The 27,830-nt window shown below is 39.1% G+C and overlaps 1 protein-coding gene across 2 annotated transcripts; it reads right to left on the reverse strand.

Annotated features, from left to right (window-relative positions):
• Positions 1-1,167: 1,167 nt before the first annotated feature.
• On the reverse strand, positions 1,168-24,136 carry BCAP29 (B cell receptor associated protein 29). Of its 2 annotated transcripts, XM_077179102.1 has the most exons (8): positions 23,950-24,136; positions 23,626-23,729; positions 20,264-20,364; positions 17,971-18,121; positions 13,535-13,670; positions 10,854-10,965; positions 3,482-3,582; positions 1,168-2,122 (listed from the first exon to the last, which is right to left on the reverse strand). In XM_077179102.1, the coding sequence occupies exons 2-8, from the start codon at positions 23,715-23,717 to the stop codon at positions 2,084-2,086; spliced, it is 732 nt and encodes a 243-aa protein (XP_077035217.1). In that variant the 5' UTR covers positions 23,718-23,729; positions 23,950-24,136; the 3' UTR covers positions 1,168-2,083. The 2 variants fall into 2 exon arrangements, with proteins under 2 accessions (XP_077035217.1, XP_054487727.2); XM_054631752.2 differs by lacking the exon at positions 23,950-24,136 and having other exon boundaries at positions 23,626-23,887.
• Positions 24,137-27,830: the final 3,694 nt, after the last annotated feature.

Consider the following 27,830-nt stretch of genomic DNA (forward strand, 5'->3'; position numbering starts at 1 on the left):
GTCCAATGCGTGTGACCATCCACAACAGACAAGTACAAAAATGATGATGGTCATGCTCTGTGACAGGGAAACCTGACAAAGGATCCAAGTAATGGACATGACAGAAGAAGTGAATGGAGACAAAATACAGCATGTGTGTTTAAGGAATCTCCAAGGCAGGGAACATTTCCCTGAGGCCCCATATCAAGGTTTTCTGTGTAATCTATTACAGCATGGATCTATTGTGTGTTGAATGCACGTTGCATGTCTGAAATGTCATTGTTGCACGTTGCATGTCATTCCAGCTCCAAGGAAACAGTGCATACCACCTGTATTCCTTCACACTTCAGTCATGCTCTACAGCAAGAAACTGTGTAAACCATTCAGAGTTCCTTCTCAAGGAGAAATATCTTTATCCCTGCGTTCACAGCCATCTGTTTTTTATTCCATATTATTTTTAAGATACATTTTTAAGGATGAAAAGGACAGTGCACAACATCATTCATAATAAGCTTCTAATTTTCTACCCCATTATCTACTTATACTAGAGGAGAAGAGTTTGAAATTTGAGTAGATAACAGTAAATAAAAAGCAAGAGTTATTTGCTTTTGTTCAGTGTCTTGAAGAAACTTAGGTGAGTTTTTTTGTTCTCTTATTAAAACCAGCACTTCTTGTTATACCTCCAAAGGTTCCAACCACAGCCTTTGGATCTGACCGGAGATAACATTCCACCACAATTTTAAATATTTCAGAAAGGGGTGGAGAAAAAAGAAACAAAGATGCATTCAACTACATCTTCAAAACACGTGTATGCAGGTATGAAAAATCTGTAACTTTTCCTGGAAGTTTTTATATGAATTAAAAAAAAAAATCTTGAGTGTCACAGAATCTCTGAAAACACATTCTGTACTACTTCAGCAAGGATAAAGTATTTTTAAAAAAACATATGCCTTCTTATTTAATATGGTATGCTATTATGCCTTATACTACTTGATAAGCTGTGTTTAAATTCTAAGCTAAACAAATTTTATTTCCAGAGTAAGCAAAACCACCACTATGAAGATTGTATTTTCAAGAAGAGTTAAACATCACCAAGTTAGAAGTATATTTTGTTCCTGGTGCATATAACTATTAACTATGATGAGACAGCACACTGAGAGAGATTTACAAGAAAAAATCCAGAAACCATGAACTTAAACAATCCCTTTAATATAACAAACATATCAAACTTTCAAATATAAACTGGAACCAACTAACAAATAAGCTCAAAACAACTTTCTGAATACCAAAAAGGTCTTATGCAAAACAGTGCACATTTATTTGAGGTATCGTATCCATGAAAACAGAACAAAACAAACCAAACTATCTACATTTAAAAAGATTTTTACTTAGCGAGGCTAAAGAAGTTAGGTGGTACATAAGGAGTAAACCAATGTAAACAGTGAAAAAACAAAGACTTCTAATACCAGCCAACACAAAAATGAAATATCCCAATATATTAAAGAAAAATAAACCAGAAGCATGCAAAATATTGTTTGTTAAAATACACTCAAATCCATGTGGCTAAAGTGAAAGTCACAAGCTAGTGAGGTGGATTTGCAAAGGCGATGTTTCTTTCTTTATTTTCCTTAGACTGATTGTCATTCAGTTTTCCACTGGTAAGTAAGTTTTCAGCCTTCTTCAACCCACTGGGAACTGAATTTCTAAGATTCCAAGCAGGTGCTGCACGGAGGTTTAAGTAATTGTTTTTATGGTCTAGTGTGATATACAACCCCACTCAAATGCTACAAGCAATGGTGATCTGTTACCATTATGGAGGAAAAAGGTTGGTAAACAGGTTGCTCCAGGTGGAGTTGAAAGATTTTTGAGTTTCTCCTCACGAGAGCAGTGACAAACTCCATGGTAAATCTGGTAAGCCACTTAACATTTTATTTGCAACACAGAACATTTTGGCAACCGATATATTAGAGGAATCTGAATAGGGACCTGCAATGCATGTGCTTTTCAGAAAGATCTTTTGTTTCAGGTATGCATCAGGAACATCAACAGCACAAGCCTTTTCTCATTCAAGCAACTGTAGCAATGCCATCCATCTCAGATGTGCTTACAGGTCTTTCTTATCTTCTGCTTTATTTAAACGTTGCTGAAAAGAGACAGATGAAAAATAATTTCAGTTTGGCAAGATCAGAAACCACTGAGTCCAGACACCAAATTTTGCCCCTTTGCAGTCACACCTGATTTGTTCATCATACACCTTTCTAAGCTGTAGTCCCACCAACACTACCCCGCAGAACCCCTGAGCTTCTGCTGCCAGCAGTCAAGGCTGTGCAGCCTAGTTCTGCTCCCTTTGGTTTTACAGCTGAGCTGTGCGGCAAACTCAGCACAAAACATTTTCTGCTATCAACTCATTTATCCCTGGGAGCTGCATCTACTGTGTGCTCAGTACCTTCTGTTCCTTCTACTCAGAGGTAAACAGAGATGGTAAGGATGTGTGTTTTAGACCACAAGTCTGCTAGAAATGCAGCAGGACTACTATGGCTCATTACACAGGGAAGCAAAAGGACAGGACATGCATGGTGGTCTTGAATTGAACACAGAGATCAGTTGAGCAATCTGTAGAAGTACAGGGTGAGACTGGGAATGACTAAGCAGTTTCACAGAACACAGGAAAAAATATTATAACCAGGTCAAAACTGCCTTTTTTTATCAATACAGGGCTGAACAACTCTTCTTGAAAAGCAGGTCACCATAATTTTAATAATAATTTATTTTCTCCCAAGACCACTACTTGTAAATAGGTTAACTTTAATTTTTACTGAATTTTGCTCAAGACAGATGTTAGGTATGGAGCATATGAACACCTGTCAGACAACTTAAAAATACAAACTCCCAGTTCTATTTACTGATACTTACTGTGTATCTTATGGGTATTATAGCCACGTACATAAGAAACTCAATCAAACAGCTAATTGAACTTTTGCTTAATATGGTTTGGTTTTTAAAAATTATTTTGTACTTGAGTTTGAATTTTATAGTAGCCTGTTTTTAACCTAGGCTGTTTGTTGGGTTTTTTATCCTTGTGTATCAACGGTATTGCAACATTTATAATCCAGGATTGCAGAAGCATGTTTTAACAGCAAACAAAATAGAATTACTTTTATAAATCATGTATATACTCCCTCCACCACCCACACCGCTCCTATAATTTTCTTACAGTATTTCAGTGACCATCACATGCAAAACCACCTGAATCTTATTTTCCAAGCAACAGTAAAATTGAAGCTAATGATAACCTGAGCTTTGTCAACCAAAGTGCAAAAAAAAAAAAAAAGCTAATAACTCTGCAAAACAAAATTCTACTATTTTGAAGTAGTTTAAGGAATGCTGCCTGTTGTAACTTTATGCTATCCTAAAGATTTTGGTAAATTCTCTCAAAACAAACAGAATTTTGCTGATAAAATTTCATAACACAGTCCTTGTACGGCAATCCAGAGCCACCTACCTGAAGCTGTTCAAATTCTTTCATCAGATGCTCATATTCTCTTCTAAGGCCTTCAGACTGCTTTTTAACTGCAGCCCCTTCAGTTTTTGCCTTATGGAAAGCTGTAAAATACCAGAATTGGTGTTTTAATTATTACTTGTATTCCTGCAGTTCCTCGGAGCCCTAGATGTGCATCAGGGCTCCACTGCAGTAAACAGTCCTTCCTCTAAAATAGCTTCGAATTTAAAACACAGCATCACAGATGGACACAGGAACCTGAGAAGTTGAGGACAGGGAGCAGAAAGAGAATGGCCAATGTTCAGAAAGATCAGCACGAGGAACAGGAAGGGCCTGTAAGAAAGGTAGGGGTGAGGCCAATAAACTCCTGAAACAGGGGACTAGTTAGTGATGACTGCAGTGTTCTGTCACATTGCAGGAGACAGTTCTAGAAAAACAAAACTCAGCAACTCCAAAATCAAAACTGTCAGACCTCTTAAGGAGAGGAGGGAACTCAAACACTGGGCAAGATTTTCACACAGCACCTGAGACCATCAACAAAACACAGTAAGGAGGAAGATGATACATGATTATAGGAACACAGACCTCACCTTTCCATACTGTTCTTAATTTTACCATGCATGAATTAATTGATTAGCAGCATCAGTTTACAGATGAAAAGGCAGAAATGGTGGTGGGTGGATAAACAACTCTGAATAGGTTTTTAAAATGAGAAGAAAGTAATTATTACTCCACTCCATCTCAACACAAACTGAGAGCACATCTATGCTGCAGTACCAAATAGCCTAGGACTCCACTGGGGCTGTTTTACAATGCAGGATAAAACAGCACAAAGTGCCATAAATACATTAGTCCTAAGCTGTTATGTAAGGTCATTTAGATATTTTCATATTCCTCTGCTATAGGTATCTCAGGGATTTTTGTATTCATCTGATTCAGCACCACAAATCTTGATCTGCTCATGTGAAAACAAAGAAATGCTGTTAATGACCTAGTAGGGCCACCTCACGTGGCCACTTAAAAACCCCAAACAACCAAATAAAAATTTTATTACAGCTAAAAAAAGAACATTAGCAAATTTTCTTGTTCCCAAAGTATGAATCTATCCTTTGACTGTGAACTCCCTGAGAGAGATTTCTTTCCCAGAGACCTCCACTGCACTCAAGAACTGCAGCACCTCTAAAAGCCTGCTCTGAAAAGATGAGGAGCTAGATGTGGTTTTTGTTAAGCACTGACTTACAAGCAGTCTGGTATGAAGCAGATTTCTCTTTGGGTGCTAGTTCCTCAAACATCAGGAAATGAGATTTGACCACACTCCTACATGCAAAAAGGAGAACTCCTTCACCCAGAATTTCACTTATTTTTAAATGATCAATTTGAATGTACAGATGAAAATAATTCTCATTTCAGAAGTCTGCAAGTGGTTTTCCTGTAACAGCACTTGGACCTACCTTGAAATTCTGATTCACTAGAGTCAGTAACACTTTGGTCTATTGATTCCAACATGATTAAAACCTCATAATTTCTCTTTAATTTCTCCTTTCTTTCATTTCCATACTCTTACACAGTTTTCCTTCATCTTTTAAGTCATTCTTGATAGCATCAATACAGATTTTCTGAAGGTTTTGGTATTTGGGGTAACTTTCATTTCCACACATGTGACAAGTCAAACACCACTGCATTTACTCTCTCTCTGATCTTAGTACTGTTTAAAGTTTTCAATAGTAAAATTTTGATATCAATAAAATAAACTTGTGACAATTTGATAGACTTCCAAATTTTAGGTTGTAGACAAAAAAATATATATGCTTATATATATGCTATTTCACTTCTCCAAGAATCTGCTAATTAGAAAGATAAATCTTGCTTTTGTTTGAACGTTCTTGTACACAGTGTAGTAAAAAGTAATAAGATCTCACTTCTGAAGAAGTTGTAACTCAATGTTATTGATCTAACACTATTTAGTTATTTATAAGGAGCAGCACAGTACTTTAGTTGCAACTAAAAGCTACTTTATCTTTAAACCATGAACAAAATATCTAGAAGTATCTACAAGTCAGGAAAGCGAACAAGCTAGTGCATTGTTTTAGTGTTTTGACCAAAACAGATGTATGACAGAAATATCTTGCCTAACCCTAGAAGAAGAAAAAGCAAAGAACAGACTGTCCTTTCCACCTGTGTTGGCTATGGACAAAAACCCCAAAACATCAATAAACCACCAAATCCAGACTCATTCCTGCTGGGGTCACACAATTAAAAGGAGCATCACGTCTTTGACAAGGTGAATTCCTCAGTGCACCCATTTCCCTGATGCCTTGTGAAGCACCAGAGTGTCCCCACACCAGTGCCCAGCTCCTCTGCTGGGAGCACTACAGTGCAGCCCAGTTCATCAGGTACACTGCTTGCCATATGGATCCTATCATATGAACACAGATCCAGCAGGAAACAGGAGATCCTTTGTGTGCACAATACACTCAGTTATTATTTCTGACTTCCATCTGGCCTGGTTCTTTGCCTCCCAGGAGCACAACAGCTGGACTGGCAGCAAGCAAGCTCCCACAGCTGACACCTCCCACCAAGTCAATGCAGGAGCAGGCAGATGAGGATGCTGCTGCTACATTAATGCACCCATTGAGAGGAATAATCAGCAAGTTCCAAACACAGAATCCAGCCTCAGTACTGTAAGAGGTAGGCTATCCTTTTCCATTCTGTTCCCTACCAGGAAAAATAACAAACTACTCCTAGAGCAGTGTTTCAAGGGAAGACATTTGTGGAAAACTTTGCACTTATGTGTGACTGAAGGTCCATAAACAAATGTAACATGTATAATCTGGGAAAAGTAAAGAACATGTCCTTTCAAAACATTCTCTGAATCCTATTCCAGGAGAGACAGTTTACTTCAGACTGCTCTGAATTCTAAGGGTGAGGAATAAAACTGCTCTCAGGAGCTACATTACCACAGCCCAGTAGCTGTAGCATTTCTATGATCTTCTAATTTCAACAACAGTGAAGAACCTAACACCAAAACCAAACACCAACAAAACCAACTAACAATTCTTTGGGCATTTCCTTGCACAACTACTAGTCCTGGTCTGACTACATCACTTGACTTACAGTGCTTGCTACTAAGGAAACCATCTGGAACTTACATTAGCATTGCTCACAATACAAGCCTACAACCCAAATGATTTGGACTAGCTGAAGAGTAAAAAAGAGCCCTCTCTTTTAAAAGAGTTTTCAAGTTAAAAAAGAGCTATTCATGTTTAAGAATTTAGGCATTGACGGCACAAGAGATTTGCCAACAAATACCCTGTAAGGCTGGGAACTCAACTCCAGTCAAGTACCTCCATGCTAATTCTGAATTCTCTTCTTAAGATACAATGGCCAGAATTTAAAATGAGAAGGCAGGGCAAAAAAATTTACAAATTTGCTTCAAGTACCTTTTGCAACCTCAAATAAAATTTTGTTACAGAAGGGATGTTATAGCATCATTGGATGGCATAAAAAGCCTTGTATAATAAACCCATGCTTGCTGTATGCAGCCATCTCTTCCAATCAACAAATGTGAGTATCAGCTCTTGCTGCATGTGACACTGCAATGGCTCCCACCCTTGGTTATCATCTCACAGTCTTGTAAAAAGTAAGGTTAAGTAAGACAGACCTTGTCCCTCAACTTCCCTCTGCCATTGGCCAATTAACAAGACTGTGGCCAATTCTTTAAACTTGTTTGTTTTTAAAAACCCGAGTGCATCAGAGAAGCTCAGTGTAATTTTCATAGATGGCACTAGCCTACCCAGCAACACCAAGGCCAAAGTGAACTCTCCCTAGCAGCAGTTTTATGAAATGTATTCCCAATGTCTGTATTTTTTAACAGGTTTTGAACACATAGTAATCTTCACATTTAAGTGAGAGCTGTACATCTGCACATGCATGCTTTCTAGAATAGCCAACAGTTAGAAGTTATTCCAAAACCAGCCCTCCACATGAATTGCTGCTCTCCTGCTGTCTCCTACAACACTATGGAACCAGGAAACAAAGAACACTTGTGTCAGTCTGTACACAAAACAAACCTCTTTAAATGATGCATCAAAGTTCCATTAGAATTTCCTCCTGCCCCACCATATATGACATCCATATATAAACAGAGTATTTTCAGAAAAAGTTGAACTTCAAAAGCACCTAAATGACTTTGATGAGCCAGTACATATTTAATGAAGCCCTGCTCCTGCCCCAGCACAAGGACCATTGTAAGGACAAAAGCCTTTATGAAACTTCTCTCAGGTCTAATCTCATGCCCAGTTGCAGGTAATTTGCTTTGTTGTGGTTTTTTGAATAGTCTTCCAAACCATCAAAATGAAACAATATCATGGGCATGTCTTCTTTCCCCAGAAAATTCCTATTGGTCCTAGGCCAGTAGCCATACTGAGAACCTTTAATTATCTGAATCAATATTTTGTTAGAAATACGTCTAATGTGTAGCAGGAGAAACATTCTCACATCTGTTCTGGGTAATGCTACAAGTATGTATATTTATTTTTAGGTATCAATGAGACATTTTCAGAATATATAAGTGTATCAATAAAATACCATCTCAGAAGGTTTCTAACTAGTCATGTTATTACATGTCTAGGTATGCTAAAAATGGATTAGGCTCTCCAAGTGCTCGCCCCACTGCTGGGTGCCTATAAAGCCCTGACAATAATATGTGGGTCTGCAATAGAGCTGTGAGGAACTAGCCTTCTTTGCTTCATTTCCAAAATAAAGCAAAAAAAAAAGCATCAAGTGTAATAGAAAAGTCAAGCCTGGAAAGAAAGCAAATTTGGTCAAAAACCCTTAAAACTAATTTCCAACCTTTTCTCAGATGTTACTAATTTTTGTGCTCAGTCTTGTATTTTGATTCTTCCTCCCCACCTATTCAGAGCATAGGAAAAAGGTCTTCTTAACTTAGGATTTCACTGTTAAGTGAGGAAAAAAAAAAGTCATCTGTGTTTTCTGTAAAAGATAGAAAGCTGAAGAACTAGAGATAAGTCCCCTGAAAGTCTACAATCATCTGTCTACACTATGATTTTAGTCAGAATTTCAGGAAGAGGAGACATACAGTGCTTCCTCTTCCAGCTGTAAATACTGATTCAAAACTTTACAGGCAATTTGCATAGCCTTTGATGTCACAGCACCAATCTGATACTAAACTGTTTTCTTAAATGTGAAGCAGGTGTATGTTTAGGACTCCTCCTGGCTGCCACTATACTGACTTAACCCACCTTTCAACTCATAGCCTACTCTAAAATAATATATTACCATGCATCAGCAGCTTAATAAGTGTCCCAGACCAGAGCAATGGATATTTGAAACTGCATTTGAAAAAAAAAAAAAAAGTTTTTCCTTTCAAGCGGCAAAAAATCACCCAAACACAAACCCCCAACCAACCATGAACAATATCCAAATTTATGACTCTTACTAATACCATACCTGAAAAACAAACAATAAGGAAACCTCAAAAATCAAAACCAGTGAAGTTTTCATTTTTATACGAGTTTTGTCTCGTTTCATGATTAGGTGACACCCTTTACACTCTTCACTGTTCCCCCACAGTTTCATGGATTGGACTTCACAGACACAAAGAAAAAGTTACTTTGGTCATGTGAGCTCAACAGCATGAAACAAATTGCTTAGAAGAGGCAAAAAAACTTTTCCAATGTCAGCTTTCATTTTGTGTAATGCATTGCTTACACTTAGTGAACATGACAGTCAACATTCACCTGCCCAGCTGCAGGAATTTCAAAAGAAAACAGTAAATTCACATCCTCTAACACTCTATAGAAAGCTGTGTCTAAGGATGTGGTTGTTCTTATCAAGTACTTCAAGCTTTCTGGCTATCAATTTGCTCAAAATAACATACAAGAAAACTTACAAGAAGGTAAGACAGACAAACCTCAACACCACCTAGCTGCTCACAGTAATTCCCATACCACCCATGGGGTTATTGGCAATGAGGGGGGTGGCATTAGGAGAAGGGCTGTAAATATTTTTGTATTCACTCCTTAGAAAGACCCTCTCTCTCCCACTTGTGCCCTAACAAAAGATTCAAGCATGCCTTAATTTATACATCTCTTGGATGGACAATATATCATGGGGAGAATGAAGCTGAAGCAGCATGAGGTAAATCTATTTATTCCTTAGCTTTCTCTAGCATTCCTGACTGAAAAGCTTACATTATATTAGTGTTACATACCACCAGTTAGTTTAAATAAGACATAAGCATTTAAATTTTCCATTGATCCTGTCACTTCAAAGGCACTCCCCCCCAGCTTTCTTCAAGAAAACAGCAGGAGAGGGAAAACCCACCATCAAACATGCCTGAGAATGTGAACTAATGAGACTCTCTATTTAAAGATTCTTCTTGCTTCAAGCCCAGTTGAAAACAGCTGGTTTACATTTTTTATTTGAATTCCCAGTGGACAGCAAAAAAGGATTCATGAAACATTTCTGAAAAATTTTTTCTTGCAGCACTGTAGCAGTCCCAGGCAGTATGAAAGTGGGGCTATGTTTTGATGATAACATACTGTTTCGTACCAAGAAAATTTGTATTTTTGTTACAATCTGAACATCTGATTAATGTTTACAAGATCGCAGGCTGTGTTATCTTAAAAACACTGATTTCAGATCAGCAGGCATCACACACCTTGAGAGATCCCAGTAAGACAGAACCAAACAGGTAAAATCTGCTTCTGTCTCAATTTGGGCTGCCTATAAAGCAGTTTTGACAACCTAAACCTTAAACACGGAAGCTGCTAACAAAAGTATTATGTTACAAATTGTAAGTTATGTTTCCTTGTAAACAAAAAAAATATTAAAAAGCTAACATCCTAACACCTCAGCTGCAGAACATATATAAATTTAAAATATTAGTCAAGGACTTTTCTGCTGACAGAAACCCTATGGTAGTAAAAAACCTCAATCACAATACATCCCCCATTTTATACAGGGAGAGTGGCTGCTATGTATGATCAAACTGATCATACATAGATAAAACTGATACCTAAGAGCAACCTGCAAAAGATTCCATATCCTGGTCATTTTCATTGATGAAGACAAGTCAACACCACTTAAATATATCAGTCCAACTTGTCAATAATTACAACTTAACTAAGGTGTTCCAATTACACCTTACATATTTTCATAATGAACACATTTACTAAAATATTGGGATGGCAATGGCATGTTTTATCAGTTCCTCATCAAATGTAAAGGAACCCCATGCCAAGTGTTCTGGAAACAGATGAAGTAAATTCATGCTACACCTAGAATATTTTTTTGACATTCAGTGTTAAACAATCTTTTTCTTCTTTGCAAAGAGGTCCTAACTAATACTCACCATTTGATGTCTTCTGTAGCTCTGCCTTCAAACGTTCAATTTCCTCCTTCAACTTCTCCTCAGTTGCATCTGTTGACTCTTTCTTTTTACTATCTCCTTTTCCACTCAAGGCCTATTAAAAACCACAGTTGCTACAATTAACTTTATTTTCATTAGTCTGATATTAATGCAAAATATCCAGGGAATGTCAGCCCTGATCTTGCAAAGCTTTAGGTTTTATCAAATGTCAACCTGACACAGGCAGATAGCCATTCTAGACAAAAATCCTCCCAAACAGAAAAAAAAAAAAAAAAAGGAAAAAACCAAGTTCAGTGTTTTAGGTAATGGCATACTTGTAATAGAATGGTGTTATCTCCTGTGTAAGAGTACTTTTCTTGTCTGCATCAAGTGTACAACTTTGATTTAGATTTTAAAATGGATTTTTCAGAAGATACACACTGGGATTGTCAGTGACAGAACACTGCCATGTTTACATGCAACTAGTTCTAATTCTCTCCTTGTAGGTTTGCAGCTACTTCAATCTTCAGAATAGTTCCAATATCCAGATTGGATTTCCAGTGAAATTCAGGACAAAAACTAGGAAAGGATCCAGGAAGAGCCCTGTAAACCCTTGACAGAAGAGCAATATATTCCCTGTATGCCAAAAATGTTGGCACTACTATACTTATGCACCCTGTTAAAGGTGTAAGATTATATCCCATAACAAGATCCTTTTCTCATAAAGCTTCTACTATCTAATCACACATCATCTCTGCAATTGCAAAAAAAGAGGTAAATGCTTAATGGGAAAAAGAAAAGAAAAACAACTGAGACAAACAGCTGTTAGGTAAACTAGAAATACCAGAGCTTACCAGGCACAGGCAGGAGCAAAGGGGAAAGATTATTTTAGGAAAAAGAACTGTTTATAAAGACAGGTAAACAATCCAAGGAAAAGAGATGAAAAAAAATTCCAGAAGCTATTTAATCAAAGAGCTGAGATGACATTGAACTGCTGGCAACAAAACCATAGCCAATTGTCTTCTTTGCTTTCTGCTCACCTCTTTCTATTAGCATGCAAATAGCTATTTCTGTAAACTTTTATCTCAAGTCCTGTGCTCCATGGAACCTCTGAACAGGTGACAGTACAGACCTTGCACACCAGAGTAAACTCACAGTATTTATACTTGCAGCCAGTGCCTCATGCACAATTGCTCTCACTTCTCTCCAATGGTGGAACAAAGCACACTTGTAAATAAACACAAATGCAGGGGCCAAGCCACAAAAAAGCCTAAACAATGGGATGTTTATAAAGTTAAAATATTCCCACCCTGAACATTTCCTGTGTCCATCACAATGGAGATCCAGCCACAGCATGTTGCCTGTACCTGTGGCTACCTGTGTTTTTGAAAACCATGCAATCAAGCACACAAATAAAAACAGACAGGACTACAGTTTCCAATTTCTAGCTATCATTTACAAGTGGCTAAGAGAATGTGTTGCTAAGAGAATGTGAAAGCAGAACAAAAAAGAGGACTTTTGGCAAAATCTCAACAGGACAGAGAAGAAAAAAAAAGTACCCGTAAGCAATAAAAAGGCAAATTCCATGGCTGAGGGAAGAATTTTGGATCATTTTGACAAAATACCAAATCCCAAAATTTTGGAATCATTTTGTACTTGGGAAACACCTAGCACAGACTACTGATCATTGTTTTACCACACCTCACAACTGGATTTTTTTTATCCCTTCTAGTACTTTCTGTCCAGAGTCTTCGTAAGAAGATTTATTACAAAATTGACAGTGCCAGTAACCATAGACACTGCTTTAGACAAACTGGAAGGAAACCTGTACACACCCACAGGAAATTTAGTTTTGACCGTGTGCTGGACTCTAAAAGCCTTCCTATGTCTAAAATGTCTGAACTCAGCTTAGGGTTCAGTCTCTTCAAACAGAAGTCAAACTGTTACAAGAAATGATTTCACACATTTATCTTAATTATATCTTTGATGCCTTTCCTTCCTGAGTAGTTATGTATTGAACCACAGCCTAATCATTCTTTGCATAAAAATAACATCTCTCCAGTCTGCTGGTAGTTTTTTAAGTAAGAAATTTTTGGTAGTATTCTCATTACTACTACAACAGTGTCCTACTAAGAAAGGGGAATATTCTGAAATTGGCTGACCTACAATAAAAAGATAGAAGAATACAAAATACATCAAATACAGAAGATTAATTATACAAGTTAGAAAAATACATTCAGGACTGGAGAAAATCCTATTAAGAAGAAACAGTCATCATGAATACAGTCACAGTTATATAGTAGGATTTTTCATCCTGGACTGCTGCAGCCTTGACCTAAACAGGCAATTATTTGTGATAAAAGGAATAAAATTATTAAGAGTGTCTCCCTCTACTTTGTTATGACTAAATTCAGAGAGGTATTACGATAATCTGTTACTACTTTGGTGAAATTTGTACTGGAAAGACAGAACTTCATTTATTTGGTTTACTTCAGTTTCCTTTGTTAATAAGGTGCTACTATAATTTGTTTTCAGTATTCTGAATTACATATTATAGAAATATTTTTCTTCTTTTTTCAACCAGAAGGAATAAAATGAACAAGCATTCTGTAGCAACCATCCTCAGAGTACACTGCACTAACTACTTGCTGTGTAAGAAAGTTACTGAAGAAGCTCAAAGATACCTCCTGCAGCCTTTCGTTCTCGGCCATGTATTTTTTGGCTGCTTCAGTAGCATCATTTACTTGTGTTTCCAGAGCTGCATGAGATGCCATCTCTTTTGCCAACTGAGTGAGAAGGGTAACAGTACGTCTCAATACACTGGTGAAGAAAAACAGTGAACAGAACTGTAATTTACAGCACAAATAAAAAACCCAAATCACAAGCAAAAACCAAAACCACAAAAATCAAACCAAACAAAAAATCCAACAAACCAAAACAAGCCCTTTTCTCTCTCAGTACTAGATGTAAAAATAAAACCAGAAGAGGGAAACATCCAGGCTCATAGATGACAAATAATAGCAACAAGAGAGACAGAAAATATTTTCATCCATTGACATTCTGATTTTTACTTGATACAGAACCTCTCTCATCCTAAATACCCACAGCCATTAAGGGGTCAGAGACCTGACTGCTTAAAGGCTGTTTAAATACTGTTATATATATTTTATATAACCCAGTATTTTTAACAGGATTGATCTCCAAACTCAAGAGCCAAACAACAAGTTATGGTAATGAGTATAGTGAAGAAAGAAAAAAAAAATCACACAACTTCATAAACAGCCTTGCAAGAATAAAATTAACAATATGAGCATAATAATCTTCCAAGTACTGTCAATACAGTTAAATCAGAACATGTATGGATGTCAGCACTGATACAGCACCTCAGTTCTAAGCTTTGCAAATACCTTGGCTTGATTCTTTGCATCACTATTTTCATTATTCATCCTGAAGTCTTTCAAATGTTGCTGAATCAAGGCAACACAACACTGAATTAAATTAATGCCTATAATGTAAGTATGCAGCTGCTCTTCAAAGAAATTTGAAAATCTAAGTAATTGGCTTTTGCATAACAGGAAGAGTATTAACAGATCTTTTCAAGTTAAGCCTCCCTCCACCCCTTGCTTTTTCATTGAAAGCTCCTTTCCTTACTTTTTTGGGGGGTTAATATAAAAGCTAAGGTCCCCATGTCCCTACTTTTCCACAGGTTAGCAAATTCACTATTGCTTATTAACTTACAAATGCAGGAGTCATTAAAACATCAAAACTAAAAGAGAATCACAGAATCATGGAGGTTGAAAGAGGCTTCCACCTCATGAAAAGCAGGACAGGTTAAGTAGATTGCTCAGAGGCTTGTCCAGTTGAGTTCCTACCATCTTCAGTGATGGGAGATTCCACCATCCTTCATGGCCCTTGTTCCAGTGCTTAGCTGCTCTTGACAGCAGCAGCACTTTTCTACCACAGGTCAGAACATCTCAGGTTCCTCTTACCTCTTGTCATTCCTTTTTGTATCCACTGAGATGAACTGCATCCATCTTTTTTACTACTAGACAGACATAGAAACCAATAGGATTTTCCCTTCAAAGTCTCTTTTGCCTGAAAGCAAAGCTCCTTCAGCATCTCCTCATTAGTCACGTATTTCAGCCTCCAACTTTCTCTGTACCCCACTGCAGTACTCCAGTATTTTGGGGAATTAAAACTGGACACAGTCCTGCAGCTGCAGCATTCCATGTGTCATACAGAGCAGAATAACCATTTTCCTTGACTTGCTAACTGCATCCTTGCTATCACAGCTCAATACACTATTGGCTCTCTACCAGGATCCACAGGTTTTTCCTGCAAAACTTCTTCCTACCCACCCACGCAGCCAGTCTCCAGCCTGGATGCTGTATATGATTATCCAATAAAATGTCAGGCTTTGCATTTGTCTTTGTTGAGCTTCATGAGATTTCTGTCAGCACATTTATTCAACCTTTCTGCTTCCTCTGAAAAGCAGCACTGCTCTCCAAAGGTGTCAACCATTCTGAATTGGAACCATGAGCAGCTTGCTGAGAGCACACTCAATCCTATCATCCATGTTGTTAATAAAGACATTAAACAATACTGAGCCCAGTATGGACCCCTGAGAAGCACCACCTGAAATTCACATTGTTATTATCCTTTGAGCCCAAAGGTCCAGGGAACTTCCCACCTGCTTTTTTCTTCAGCCTGTGTCCCTCCACAGTTGGGCTATCAGGATACTAAAAGACACTATGTCAAAGGCCTTGCAAAAAGGATATTCTGCTCTTTATCCACACAGCCATTCACCTCACTGCACAAGGCAACAAGGATGTTCAGGCATCATCTTCCCTAAGTAAATCTGTGATGGGTGTTCCAAGTCATGTCCTTCATGTCTCTGAAGATGTCTTTGACTAGGATTTACTTCATAACCCTTCTAGGGAGACCAGTCTCTAGTTTCTTACACCCTGTTTTCTCTCTTTGAAGACAGGTGCAATGTTTGCCTTTCTGCAGTCACTAGGACTCTCCCCAGAACTGTGATCTTTCAAACTAAGCCTTACAATGACATTGGCCAACTCCCTCTGCCATCCTAGGAAGCCACAGACTTCTATATGCCCAATTGGCCTATGCACTCCCTAGCTGCATCTTCCACTACTGGGATGATGTTACATACCCTGTTGACTCTCCTAGAAGGCACCAGTGAGCAGTGGGCTCATGTTTTCTTGAGATTTTCTTTAGTTTTCAGCCCTTTTTATCCTTCTCAGGTTCAGCATGGGCTAAGAGAGGACCAGGTCAGACTAGCAGATGGGTGTCTTTGTCCCGCCAAGGGGACAGTCTCCAGGGGCTGTGACCCTCCTCTTTTCTGCACAGTCTGCAGATGAGAAGCTCAGCTGGCCCCACTACCCTCACTGACAGGTAATTTTCCTCACCTGTACCCAATGCTCTGCAATCCTTGAACCCCACAATGCTGTTGTCTTGCCAGAAGTGACAAGCTCCCAGCCTCCTCCATTTTCTGAATCTCCATATACCATTCTTGTGGAATTCTCCTATTGGCTGATGAATCAAATGCTGATGAATCAAGTGCTAAAATGAATCAAAACTGACTCAAAGAATGAACTAGGGGCATCCAATTACCCAGTCACACTAGGTGGGCTCTAAAGTTGTTTGGGTGATGGTACAGCACTACAGGGTAAGGCAACCCGAGGAACACTTCCCCCTCACTTCTCTGACAGACATTATGACTGTTTCATGAATAAGCAAAACAGCTCTACTAAGAAAAGTCCTTTGATCTAGTGACTACTGGAGGAGTGCTTATTTCTCCTAAATCTTGGTGAAAGGCCAGCAGGTCAAAGAAAACTCAAGCAAACCTCTTCAAGAGCAGAGCTTTTATACAAAATAATCTACTGGGGTCACTTGACAAGTTTTCTTCTTTGGAAGCTGAATATAAATAGGATCCTGAGAGATCAGCTTCCAATTCTTTTGTAGGATGCAATCTTGCTACTCCTCCTGGAGCAGAGATTAAAAACATATTTGTGCATATTTACTTAACCTTTCTTTTCTGTAGGAAGACAAAGAACTTGATGTATTCCTACCACTATTGAGCAAGGCTATAGCCACATTGTTTTTTCCAAAGCTTTTCTGCTCAAGCTTTGTATTCATTTTTCCTTGACACTTTTTATGCTCAATGGTCTGCTAAAATGGCCCCAAATCACTCAAAGGGGAAGAAGTTTGTCATAAGTCTGATTCTCTTGTCCTGTGTTCCTCTTGAGTATTGAGGCAATGTCAAGCAGCTCACTGAAGGAACTCCTAAGAGGGCCAGCACTCATTGTCCAGCCACCAGAAAAATGTACAAATGGAAATCATCACACCAACATGTCTGTTTCTGTTTGTTCACATTATCTGTGTCCAGCGACTTCGTGTGCTCCCAGCCCAACTGATAAGATCTGCAGGTTGTTGTGCCTACTGATTCACAGGTAGTCTTGGTTGCTATGGGTGGGCAGTACAGAACTGCCCTTTCCTTTACCCTGTTTTAGTAGCTGAACTTAGACATCCTGAAAGAGATACCTGACTTAAGAACATAACACCATAATAGGCAAATTGCCATGAAGTGTTTGATCTGAAATACAACTGTAACTTTCCTTGAAAGCTGGAATATTATCCTACAGTTCTTAACTTCAAGCTTGAGCTGAAGTGGCTCAGGTCAGGCTCACGCTTTGATTCTTAACACAGCAGGGTGCAATGACACCAGCTTGCTGGATAATAACAATATTTAACAGTACTTTAGTTTTTGAGCAGTTTTTTATTCCAGTTTTCCATGTGCCAAACAAAGGGTGTAAGTTTAAAGAAGGAAATGAGTGAGTATTCCCCAAAGAAACTTCTGCAAAATACATGTTTTCTCCAGCACTCAAATGTTTCTTTCCATGTGTTGCTCACATATCCTTCCAATCTTCAAACAGTTGTAAGGTATTATTTTCCCTGATCTTACTTGCCTTGTAGCCAACCTGGTCACGATTAATTCTTTCATCTCCTGAAATTGTCTTTCTGACCTTTACTTTACAATTACTTTGTGCAATAGTTCCTTTAATAAACATACTATGTAAACATTCAAAAATGTTATACTTACAGCCAAAGAAATAAGGAAAAACCTGAGAGATACAGGTTTCTTTGCGACCGAAAGAGTTTCATCTGAATATGATCAAAGGCACTGCTGTTGACATTTGCAGCCTTTTCATTCACATGAACAGATGAGTATTTCCTGACTTCTCTAACAGCATCTGCAAACAAAAACAGTCTGTTCTTATTCACATCTGTGGGTGTGCATGCATGCTAAACCAGACCTGAGTACTAGAAATATGTACTTTGATTTTCTGCTCAGCAAACAGTAATAGGACAAATAGTGACAGCAATTATGTTATCCATACATTTAAAAGATCGGTCTTGATAAATCATGAAGTGCTCTAGCACATTCCCAGAAATATAACAAACCATTGCCCAAAATATGCCTGAACGGGTATTTCAAACACTTGTACCCAGCCACGAGGGATCAGGTCAAAGCAACTCACTCTACAGGTGTTACCCAAGACCCTATGGTGCCAAAATGTCACTGCTGACAACTGAACTAAAATTCCCCAGTGGACAAACAGTGAGAAAAGATAAAGAGAAGCAAAAAGAAGCAGTATTTTCTCAAGTATTTGTTTTACACAGAGTTTTTTAAAGATATGCATGTGTTTTAGTAACGACAGAAGGGTCTACTTTGTACTTCAATCACGGAGAGAAAAAATTATTTCTTTAACATCCATTAAAATAGGCATACTGTCGCAACACAGCAGTAGTAACATCAGTAGTAACTACTAACTGTAAAAAGATCATAAAAAGAATGGAGAAGGAAAGCTACAGGTCAGCTTTCTTTCATCTGCCTTTCATACATCTTTCAGCTTCCTTTCATCCATCACATACTTCTGATAGTTCTGCAAAAGGGCCAGTGCACTGCAAACACCTTTCAAAGGACAAAATAATTAATTAGGACTTACATCCACATAAACCCCAAACCTAACCCAGTTAAGAGTTCATATTACTATCTTTAACGTAAGGTCAGCAGACATTCCTACAACCAATACAGCACCTTAAATCTCCTCCTGCACATCAATAAATTGTCATTTCATGACATGTTCTTGCAGAATATTTTGGCCAGATGTTATTAAATTGCTGCTGCATTTGTCTAAGCAGGCAAAATCAAAGAAAAGCACAAGTGACTATCATCACTCATGACTGTCCCTCTCGTATGTCTGAGTTATTTGGATGTTAAAAAAAACCCCGAAGTGAAGCTTCAAACAATGCATCGAAGACTAAGAGCAAACAAATGCATGTCCCTATGCTATAGGAAGGGTCTAGGCCTGCAGTAACCTGCCACTTCATGCTGTGGGGCAGGTATCTCACCACTGCTTCCCTTCAGTCCTATTCTCTCTTTCCACGAAACCAATGACCATCACCAAGTCAAAAGCAAACTTTGGTCCAAGTTTTCAACAGCAGTTCAACAGAGTAAAGGAAATACATTCATTTACAACAGAGTAAATGAAATTCACTGAAGACCTACTTTTAAGAATACCACCAAACATAATCTTAAAAAAATAATAAAACAGTCTATTTGAATTTCTGGTATTTTAAATATTAAGAATATAGTCCTATTGCCTAGTCTGACATAGTTATATGTCAGTGCATCTGCATGTTTCCCTCAGCAGAAAATAAAACCATGCATTTTTTCTTTCTATTTCAAGTAGCCTGGAATTAAGTAACATGTATATTCTAAGGCACTGGAAACACTTATCCATGGAGAACTACTTAATATCCCCAAAACACAGGAGAACTGCTTTCATCACTGAAATACAGGAGATGCCTACCACACAACAGTCAGGACAGACATTAAATTAAATCAGTCAGGCATATGGTAACCATTAAAGCTTTACTCTTACTTCACAGACCTTAGGATCTGTGAAACCAAATGAAACCAGCAGCTGTTTTGTATCTGTGCTGAGCAAAAGTACTCAAACAGCCCAGTGCTTTGATATATTCTGTTCTTCAACAGCAACCAAAAGAAAGAGTGCCATCTGCTGCATGAGGTACAGCTCAGCCAAATTCTGGTGTCAAACAAGTTCATTTACCTGTGTGAGAAAGTCTAGGCTGCTGCTTGGTTTCCCTAAGCTCCATTTTTCCTTCTCATTCACTCAGTATAATACAATTGCATTTGGATTCCCAATGTGGATGCAGCATTAGCCCTCTCCTCTTTCATTCCACTGTATAATTTTTCAATAAATTAGCTGACTTACACTAGGCTTGAATCCTTTCCATTAGTTTATTCATATAAACTCAATGTACCAGGTTTCTTTTACCCATTTGTTAAGAAATTATCTAACACTTACCAAGAAACAAGATGATCAACAAAACTATTATTGTAAGGAACATCTTGTTCCAAAATACTGCCATTTTGCTCCATAGAGGAAACATAAAAATCTTCTGCCATCTGTAAAATAGAATTGTGTTATTCAAAAATAATTAAGCACTAAAAGAAGAGCATTATAACCCCACAGAAGAGAGCCTTGTTATTGATAAGGGACTTGTATAACGTCTCTGAACAGCTGTTTTAATTGCAATATAATTTAGGTATATGTTAACTTTTCCAGTAATCTAACTTCTCTTTTTTGTTGTTAATACTTGCAAATTTTTTGCATGATAGCAGATACTCTGCAGATGTGTTTTATTTTAGCTTATACTTTGGCTATCATTACATTATATTCAGTCCTGAATATAACAAGGGATAGGGTAAAGACTGTAAAACCCATTCCATTATTTTTATTTTTTAATCACTAGTACCTCTATTAACTCTGAACTACAATGACTGTTATTACATTCTTACTTGTAATGACAACAAAAAAGACAAGTCTTGTGTTCATATTTTGTTAAGGCTTAAAATCTCTTTCCCAAGCATAAATTTGCTGGCTACAGAAGTGACTTCTGGTGAGGCCAATGGTGGTGTAGACTACTTCCTTTTTTTGAACAATTAGTTGTCTATTTGATATTGCTGCATGAAGGGCTGTAGCAGAAGTCACACTTGCAGCACAAACAAAGAGCATCTGATGTGCTCAAATGAACTGAAACAGGTGATAACAGAGCACCTACTTGTCCTTTGCTGCAGGTTAGAATCAGTGCTACTGCACAAATGAAGAAATACCTGGTCATGCCATAGGGATGTAACAGACATACCACTCACCATCTGATTATAGGAGGTAAAATTTCCTAATTTTGTTAAGACTATTTACACTTACCAGAGACTGTTCACCCTCTAACAGTGGTTGCCAACCTACTATTAATTTAAATGAAACTGTAGCATCATCTCCTCTTTCCAGCTCACCACCAGAAAGAATTAAAATGCTTTTGCATTGTGCATGCAAAAACTTCATTTAAGTCTTCTAGTATAATCTGAATTCTTTATAGCAGACAGCCACAGTCCGTATCAAATGAAAAGCTTACTTCAAGCTACAACTCAAACAAAGCCAATTCACTAACTCTTTAAACATGCAATTTTCCAAGCTCCATACTGACCTTCACATAAGAAGTCATTCTTTGAGGTATGACCTTAGATAAACTACACTGCCAAGTTATAATCAGGCTAAAAATATGGATCTCTTTACTGGAAAATCTTCCTGTGTTTTATTTTCACATTTATTTTCCCTCAACAAGAACTGACATTCACATTTACTAACACTGCTCTTCTTTTTTGGTGACAAAAGTCATATAAATATAAAACTTTCATACTATAATACTAGCCACCATTTTAGATGTACTACACCTCGTAGAACAGATACTGTCAATTTACTCATTACCCAGGAACTTGTAAACTTTTTAGCAAATTTGAAAAAAAAACATTTAAAAATGTGCACACACAAGAGAGAGAAGCAATCCATTTGAAAACTGACAGCTGAGTAAATCAAAACTTCCAAGAACAGCAGTTTCCCACCTGTCAGTAACCATGCATGCCTTACTGCTGACAGAACCAGCTTCCAGGCCACCAAGATGTGTCAGGCAGAGCTGCTGCCCCCTGGAACTGTCACAACAGCTAAATTTGATTTTTTACCCCACAAGAGTCCTGCAAGTTTTGTTAAGAAGTTAACTGCATATACCATATAAAGGATAATGTGATTTCACTCCTTCAGAAACCACTGTTCAGAGGAATAGCTGAATATGCTCCAAACAAAGCACACATATCTATCCTTTCCATATAATCAAAAGCACTGTGTTTAATATTTGAATAAATTTTGGTAAAGCTACACATTACGAATTTGCTTTTCAGCCACAAATACTGTACTCTGTTTGCATCATAAGTGAAACATATTTCAATACTCCCAAAGTATTCTGCTTGTGACATCAGCCTGCAGAAATTCTTGCAGCTAGTTTCCTCACATAAGCCATTAATAATCTGATGATTATGACTCCCATAATACTCCTCTCCTCCTACATAGTTGCACTTTTGCTTAGAGAACAGTAAGAAATACAACTCAATAGTCTATGTTGAAATGCTGAACTCCTTGCAAGCCAACTTGTAAAAAACCAGAAGTTGAATTAGATTTCAAAGCAGTTTCCATTTCTCAAGCTGAGGACACATGCCTAATCATTGGTATCAGTGGGGAGGAGCCAGTCATTTTCAAGACTCCTCCACAGGTTTAAGTAGTTAAATCCAGACTTTCCACAACAACTCTTGCTCCTTAACAGGACAGTAAATGCAACATCATTCTAAATACATCTAAAGATGCAGGAAATAAACATGTTTTTACAGAGCACTGGTGAGACAGCTTGCAAGTTTTGTTCTGCTTTTTGTTTGGGGGTTGCGCTTTCTTACTTTAAGACTCCTTCTTTTGTGGGTTTGGTTCTTCTTGGAAGACTTCCTGATATTCTGAAAAGAAATGAGAAGTCTGCTTCCCTGCCTCCTGCAGAGAATCTAGCTTTATTTCCTGTAGGGAAATAACATTACCAAATTTGAAGAGTGACTTACAGGAAACAAGATAACGCTGTAAGTCAGGCCTCTGCAAACACTAAAGGTAATAAATTAATTTTGTTTCTTTCCCTTACTGTGTGCATTTATTTTACAAGAATTTATTATTTTCTTAATATTTGTGTTGTGTTCCAGAAATAGTACTATTTTCTTAATCTATATATGAGTTTTTATAGAGTTTTACAGAGGTCTTTATTCCAGTAGTCCTGAACCTTCTGCTTCAAACTCAACTCCAGTTTCTTTAAACAAGTGATCACAAATTTCTTGCAGCCGTTACACACAGTTTGCCGCTTGCTTTGAGTATCTATAACGTCTTATCTCTTCAACGCCCACAACGCCTAGTGTACACCAAAACATAAAGTTGCACCTCACAAATCTGACAAACTGCTGAAAAAACCGCACTCTCCCCTCATTAATTGCTACCGGATGCCTTTCTCTACGCTGCCTGCTTCCCAGCTCTGGGAGAAGCCGTCCCACCTGCTGAATAAAGCCGGGGGCTCCTCTGGGCACCCCGACCGCTGCTCCCGGATGAATCAGCACTGCGTAGAAACCGTAAAGCTCCTTAAAGAGGCTTGCGATTCCTGCAGCTCCTGACACTCGAGTCCCAAACAGCATTCCTTCGGCTTCTTTTACAACTAGTTTAGGATGCAGCAAAGCTCCGTGGTTATGAAAAGAGAGGCATAAAATAAACCCAAACTGGTGAGAAGAGCAAGCTGTGTTGCTCAGCACACCCACCTCAGCGGAGAGATGAACGGCAGGCAGAGCACGAGAATTACTCCGATTTCGCCATACAGGAAGGCAGCCACTGCCGTCCACTGGAAAGTCATCGTCCCGGCGGCCTGCGGAGGAACGGGCGGCTCTGACTTCCCCTCCCGAACAACCCCGGGGACAGGGAGATGGGCACCGGGACGGCCCGGGGCCGCGCCGGCCTGGCGGGCAGAGCCCCGCGGGTTCCTCCCGCCGCCTCCCGCCCCCCAGCGCTGCCGACGCCACCTGCGCGGCCGCGGAGGCCCGGGGCCGCCTCATTCCCGCTCCCTCCCGCCCGGCCTGCCTTCGAACCTCGTCAGCGCCGGCACCCGGCGGAGCTGATGGCGGCCGGAGGGCGGGAGCGGGGCCTCACCGGCCGGGGCTGCGGAAGCGCGGGCCGGTCTCTGCCGGCACAGGGCGGGGCGGGCGGGGAACTGGGGTGTCTGTGCGGACACGGTGCCGCCTCCGCCCTGCCCAGGGGATGTGGGCCGGGACGGGGCTGAGTGACACGGCGGGGGCGGCGCGGAGCTGCCGCCGGCCGGGCCGGGCAAAGGTGCGAGCGGGGGAGGGATGCGGAGTCCGGCGTCTGGCCCGGGCCTCCCCCAGCGCACAGGCCGCGCTCGGCCCGGCCCGGCCGCCCGGGCACTCGTGCGGTGCCGCCTGCGGAGCGGGGGACTACCAAGGGGCCGCACCTCTGTTGGGAAACGCGTGGATCTACGCGCTGAGAAGGGTTCATATGAGCATTATCTTTTTCCTATCTAGGGAATGGTTGTAAGCATTTTGCTGCGGAATTCTGCTGTGATCATCCCACCGCTCGGCTCCGTAACTCGAGCTTAATAGACTGGGGAATTCAACTCTGCTCTCCAACATTGTCATGAGTTTCTAAAGTTCAATTAAAATACTCCGTGTGTCCATCCATTCCCTCCTTCAAGTGTTACACGACATTAATGTATTAAGACCCAGTAAATCATTTTCTCAAGGAGTACAGGTCCAGCATTCATAAAGACAGCACCAATAACAACCGAACAACAGCTTCAAACACGGTCCAACAGGCCTGTTTGGGCCTCATTAATAAAACAGAATTCCTTCAGAATACCCTGTTCCATCTTATGGTTCTGCTCAATGCTTTTTATCTGCAACCCAAGGCTCCAAGCACATTATTTCCATGCAACTCTCCTTCTTTCCTCCTATATAAGAAGGCTGTGCTCTGATCACTTTTTCCTTTTGATCCTAACAGATGCTGAGGTGCTGTCATTGGAAGAAGTTACCTTGTCTACCTGGGCATCACCAGCACACTTTGACACAACTACTTGCTTTGGGGAATTCTTTCTCAATTAAGTTCCATCAACATGAGACATAAAATGCTGTGAATAGTAGTTCTTTGTTACTCTAATCCATTGGAACTGACATGGGGTGGGAAGTTCTTGCATGAGCTGTTTGCAGCTGCTCACAATCTGAAATTGTTTACTTAAAATTTCCCACGTCTGCAGCCTGGGGATGGAGCCAGTGTGTCAACATTTTTCTAGCTGCTGCCAGGCAATGTCTGGATGAAAGGTTACATCCCAAATAATTGTTTATGCACAACAAATACTGGAGAGAGATATAAGGAGTCATTTCAATCCAATCTACACAGTAGGAATAGCCCCAGTTTTAAGTAGTATTTCTAACACATTTTCATAAACATACATAATCAGCACTATAGAAAAAACACAACCTCTTAGAATGTTCTGGTTATTACATTTTAGCTATTGGCCTACAGCCAGTGTACTTCACTGAAGCTGTTAAAACGTGAATAAAGACTTTCCTTTAATTACAGGGCAATTTCCATTTCTGAGCTGCTTACTCACCCCTTTCTAGCACTGTAAGCTGCTCTCCCAGTAGCATAGCCTCATGCTGGTAGGACTGTATTCACTTGTCCCTGATGCCAGAGACTTGGAGCCACTTTTTCACTGGAGGGGCTCCCTAAGATCTCAGAAAGGCTCACTGTGAGTGTGATTGCTGTGCACTTCTCCCTGCAGCTGATGTTCCCCACCAACCAAAATGAGATCTGAAGAAAAGAGGTGTCTCCTGCAAACCTCTGTGAGACCTCTCTTCTCCTGTTGAGTGCACTCTGCTGCTCCTGGAAGGAATTCTAACTGAAGTTGTAGAAGTCTGGGTTGTTGATGTAAGGCTGTCTCTCATAAACAGAACTACCATATGATGAATATGATGCCATACTACACACACACACACACACACACACACACACACACACACGTGTATATATAAAAAATAGCTGACTGCTTTAGTGAAAAAAAAATCACAAACCTTCAAGCATTACAGTTTAAAGGAATATCTTCCTCTTCCATTAGTGAAGTGACAAAGTATTCAGAAGCAGAAATAGGAAATGCCTGTGTACTAATGACTGGTTAGAGGAGTGAAATCAACTAATTCGCTTTTGAAGCAAAAAGAAAGTTTAAACTTGTTCTGTTTTGGCTTCTGTGACAGCCTTATCATCACACACTGCTTTTGCCCAACCATCAATCCAAGAGACCTAAAAAATTTAACAATAGGCAATAGAGAAAATGGAATTATGTAGGCTGTGTGAGAGTGCTGGGGTTACTGTAGCAAGACAAAAGTTGCAAAAGCATAGAGGTATTATGAGAATATGGTATTGCTGTGCAGGGGGGTTTAACATAAACAACAGGATCAGTTACAGGAGCAAAGAACCTAAAATAGGAAACAGGGCTTTGTATATTATATTACTTGCTTTGTACTTATGCTATAACATTTAAAAACTAGAAAATAGAAAGACTGACCACTTGGTGAGGTTTTAAAAGTAACATATACAGCAGAAGGACTACATCCAGTGATTTTAACCTGGAAATTAGTATTTTTCCATATTCAAATATCTTATAATGAGAAATATGACCATATTGTAAAAACAACACTGGTAGCTGAATAACTCTCATCCTTAGCAATTTATGTATATTGGAATGTATGGTGTTCAAAGTATGGCTTAAAGACTCCGACTTTGCAATTTATTCTATGGAAACACAGTGAAGTATGTTCAGATGCATACAAAATTCAGAATGGAAGGTGAACAATTCATTTCACCCTTGAAAAGGGATGATGAACTTCCATTGACTTTTATGACACGTAACAGGCCAGATCAAGCACTCCATAATTACTACCAATATAAACAGCAACCTAGGTCTTGTACTTCAGGCAGAAATCTCTGTGATTAATCTCACACAGGCATAACAACTGCTGCCTTCAAAATCATCAAGTACTCAGTTCCTAAATAGGTCAAGGTATGTCCAGTCCTCTAAAATTCAATTTTCCCAATACTACAGAAAAAATAAAGCCTTTGTGTTGATTATATATAGTAAATTATTCTTCTCTGCTCCTTGAGGTTAATGGGAGTTTGCTACATATAGTAGTTGCTAGCCAAATCATAAAACTCTTAAAAAGATGGCAACAAAGGGCTTAGTAATACTTTCACAAATCCTTTTCTTCTACAATTCAGTTGCATAGTTTTACTTCAGAGGAGGCTGGGAGCATTTCAGAACTGAGGAGAACAGTATTGCAAAATAACTGGATGAACTTGATACTGGAAATTTGGTAGTACAAAATACCAAGTCATGCAGTTGGAAAAGTAAGAACTTCTGCTCTAAAATGGGAGCTCATAACTTACATGATAAATATTAGCTGAGCAAAAGTGAAGTATTAGAAGTAGTATTAACTCTAGAGGACACTGCTGGGAATTTACCTGGAATGCTAAACAGAACTGTGCCCAACTAATGTCAAGAAAACCTTACAATCTAGAAGAGTGAAAAAATAGTTGTGTGAAGGAATGGACACACCAAAAATGGTTGCAGAGGTTGTCTCAATTAGCCTAGGAGAGCAAAGCATGTCTGTAGTTTTCCATTTGTTAGCACATTGGGAAGGTGATCATATCAGGAGAGTTATGTAACTTTTGCTGCCTTAAATAGTGAACTGGACTTGATGCCTTGGGTCATGCCTTTCAAACTTTTGTTTATATGCCTAAATCAGACATATTCATTATGAAAAAGAATCAAGTATTTTATGCTATTGCATTAAAAAAAAAGGTGATAATAAGATACCTGAACCATGAAAAGATTTGGAGAGTAGCATCAAAAGCAAGCTTCCCTCCTCCAGATTGCTGTCTAGTAAAAAGAATTACAACTACA

This window comes from Agelaius phoeniceus, chromosome 5 (genome assembly GCF_051311805.1).
Source record: "Agelaius phoeniceus isolate bAgePho1 chromosome 5, bAgePho1.hap1, whole genome shotgun sequence".
NCBI lineage: Eukaryota > Metazoa > Chordata > Aves > Passeriformes > Icteridae > Agelaius > Agelaius phoeniceus.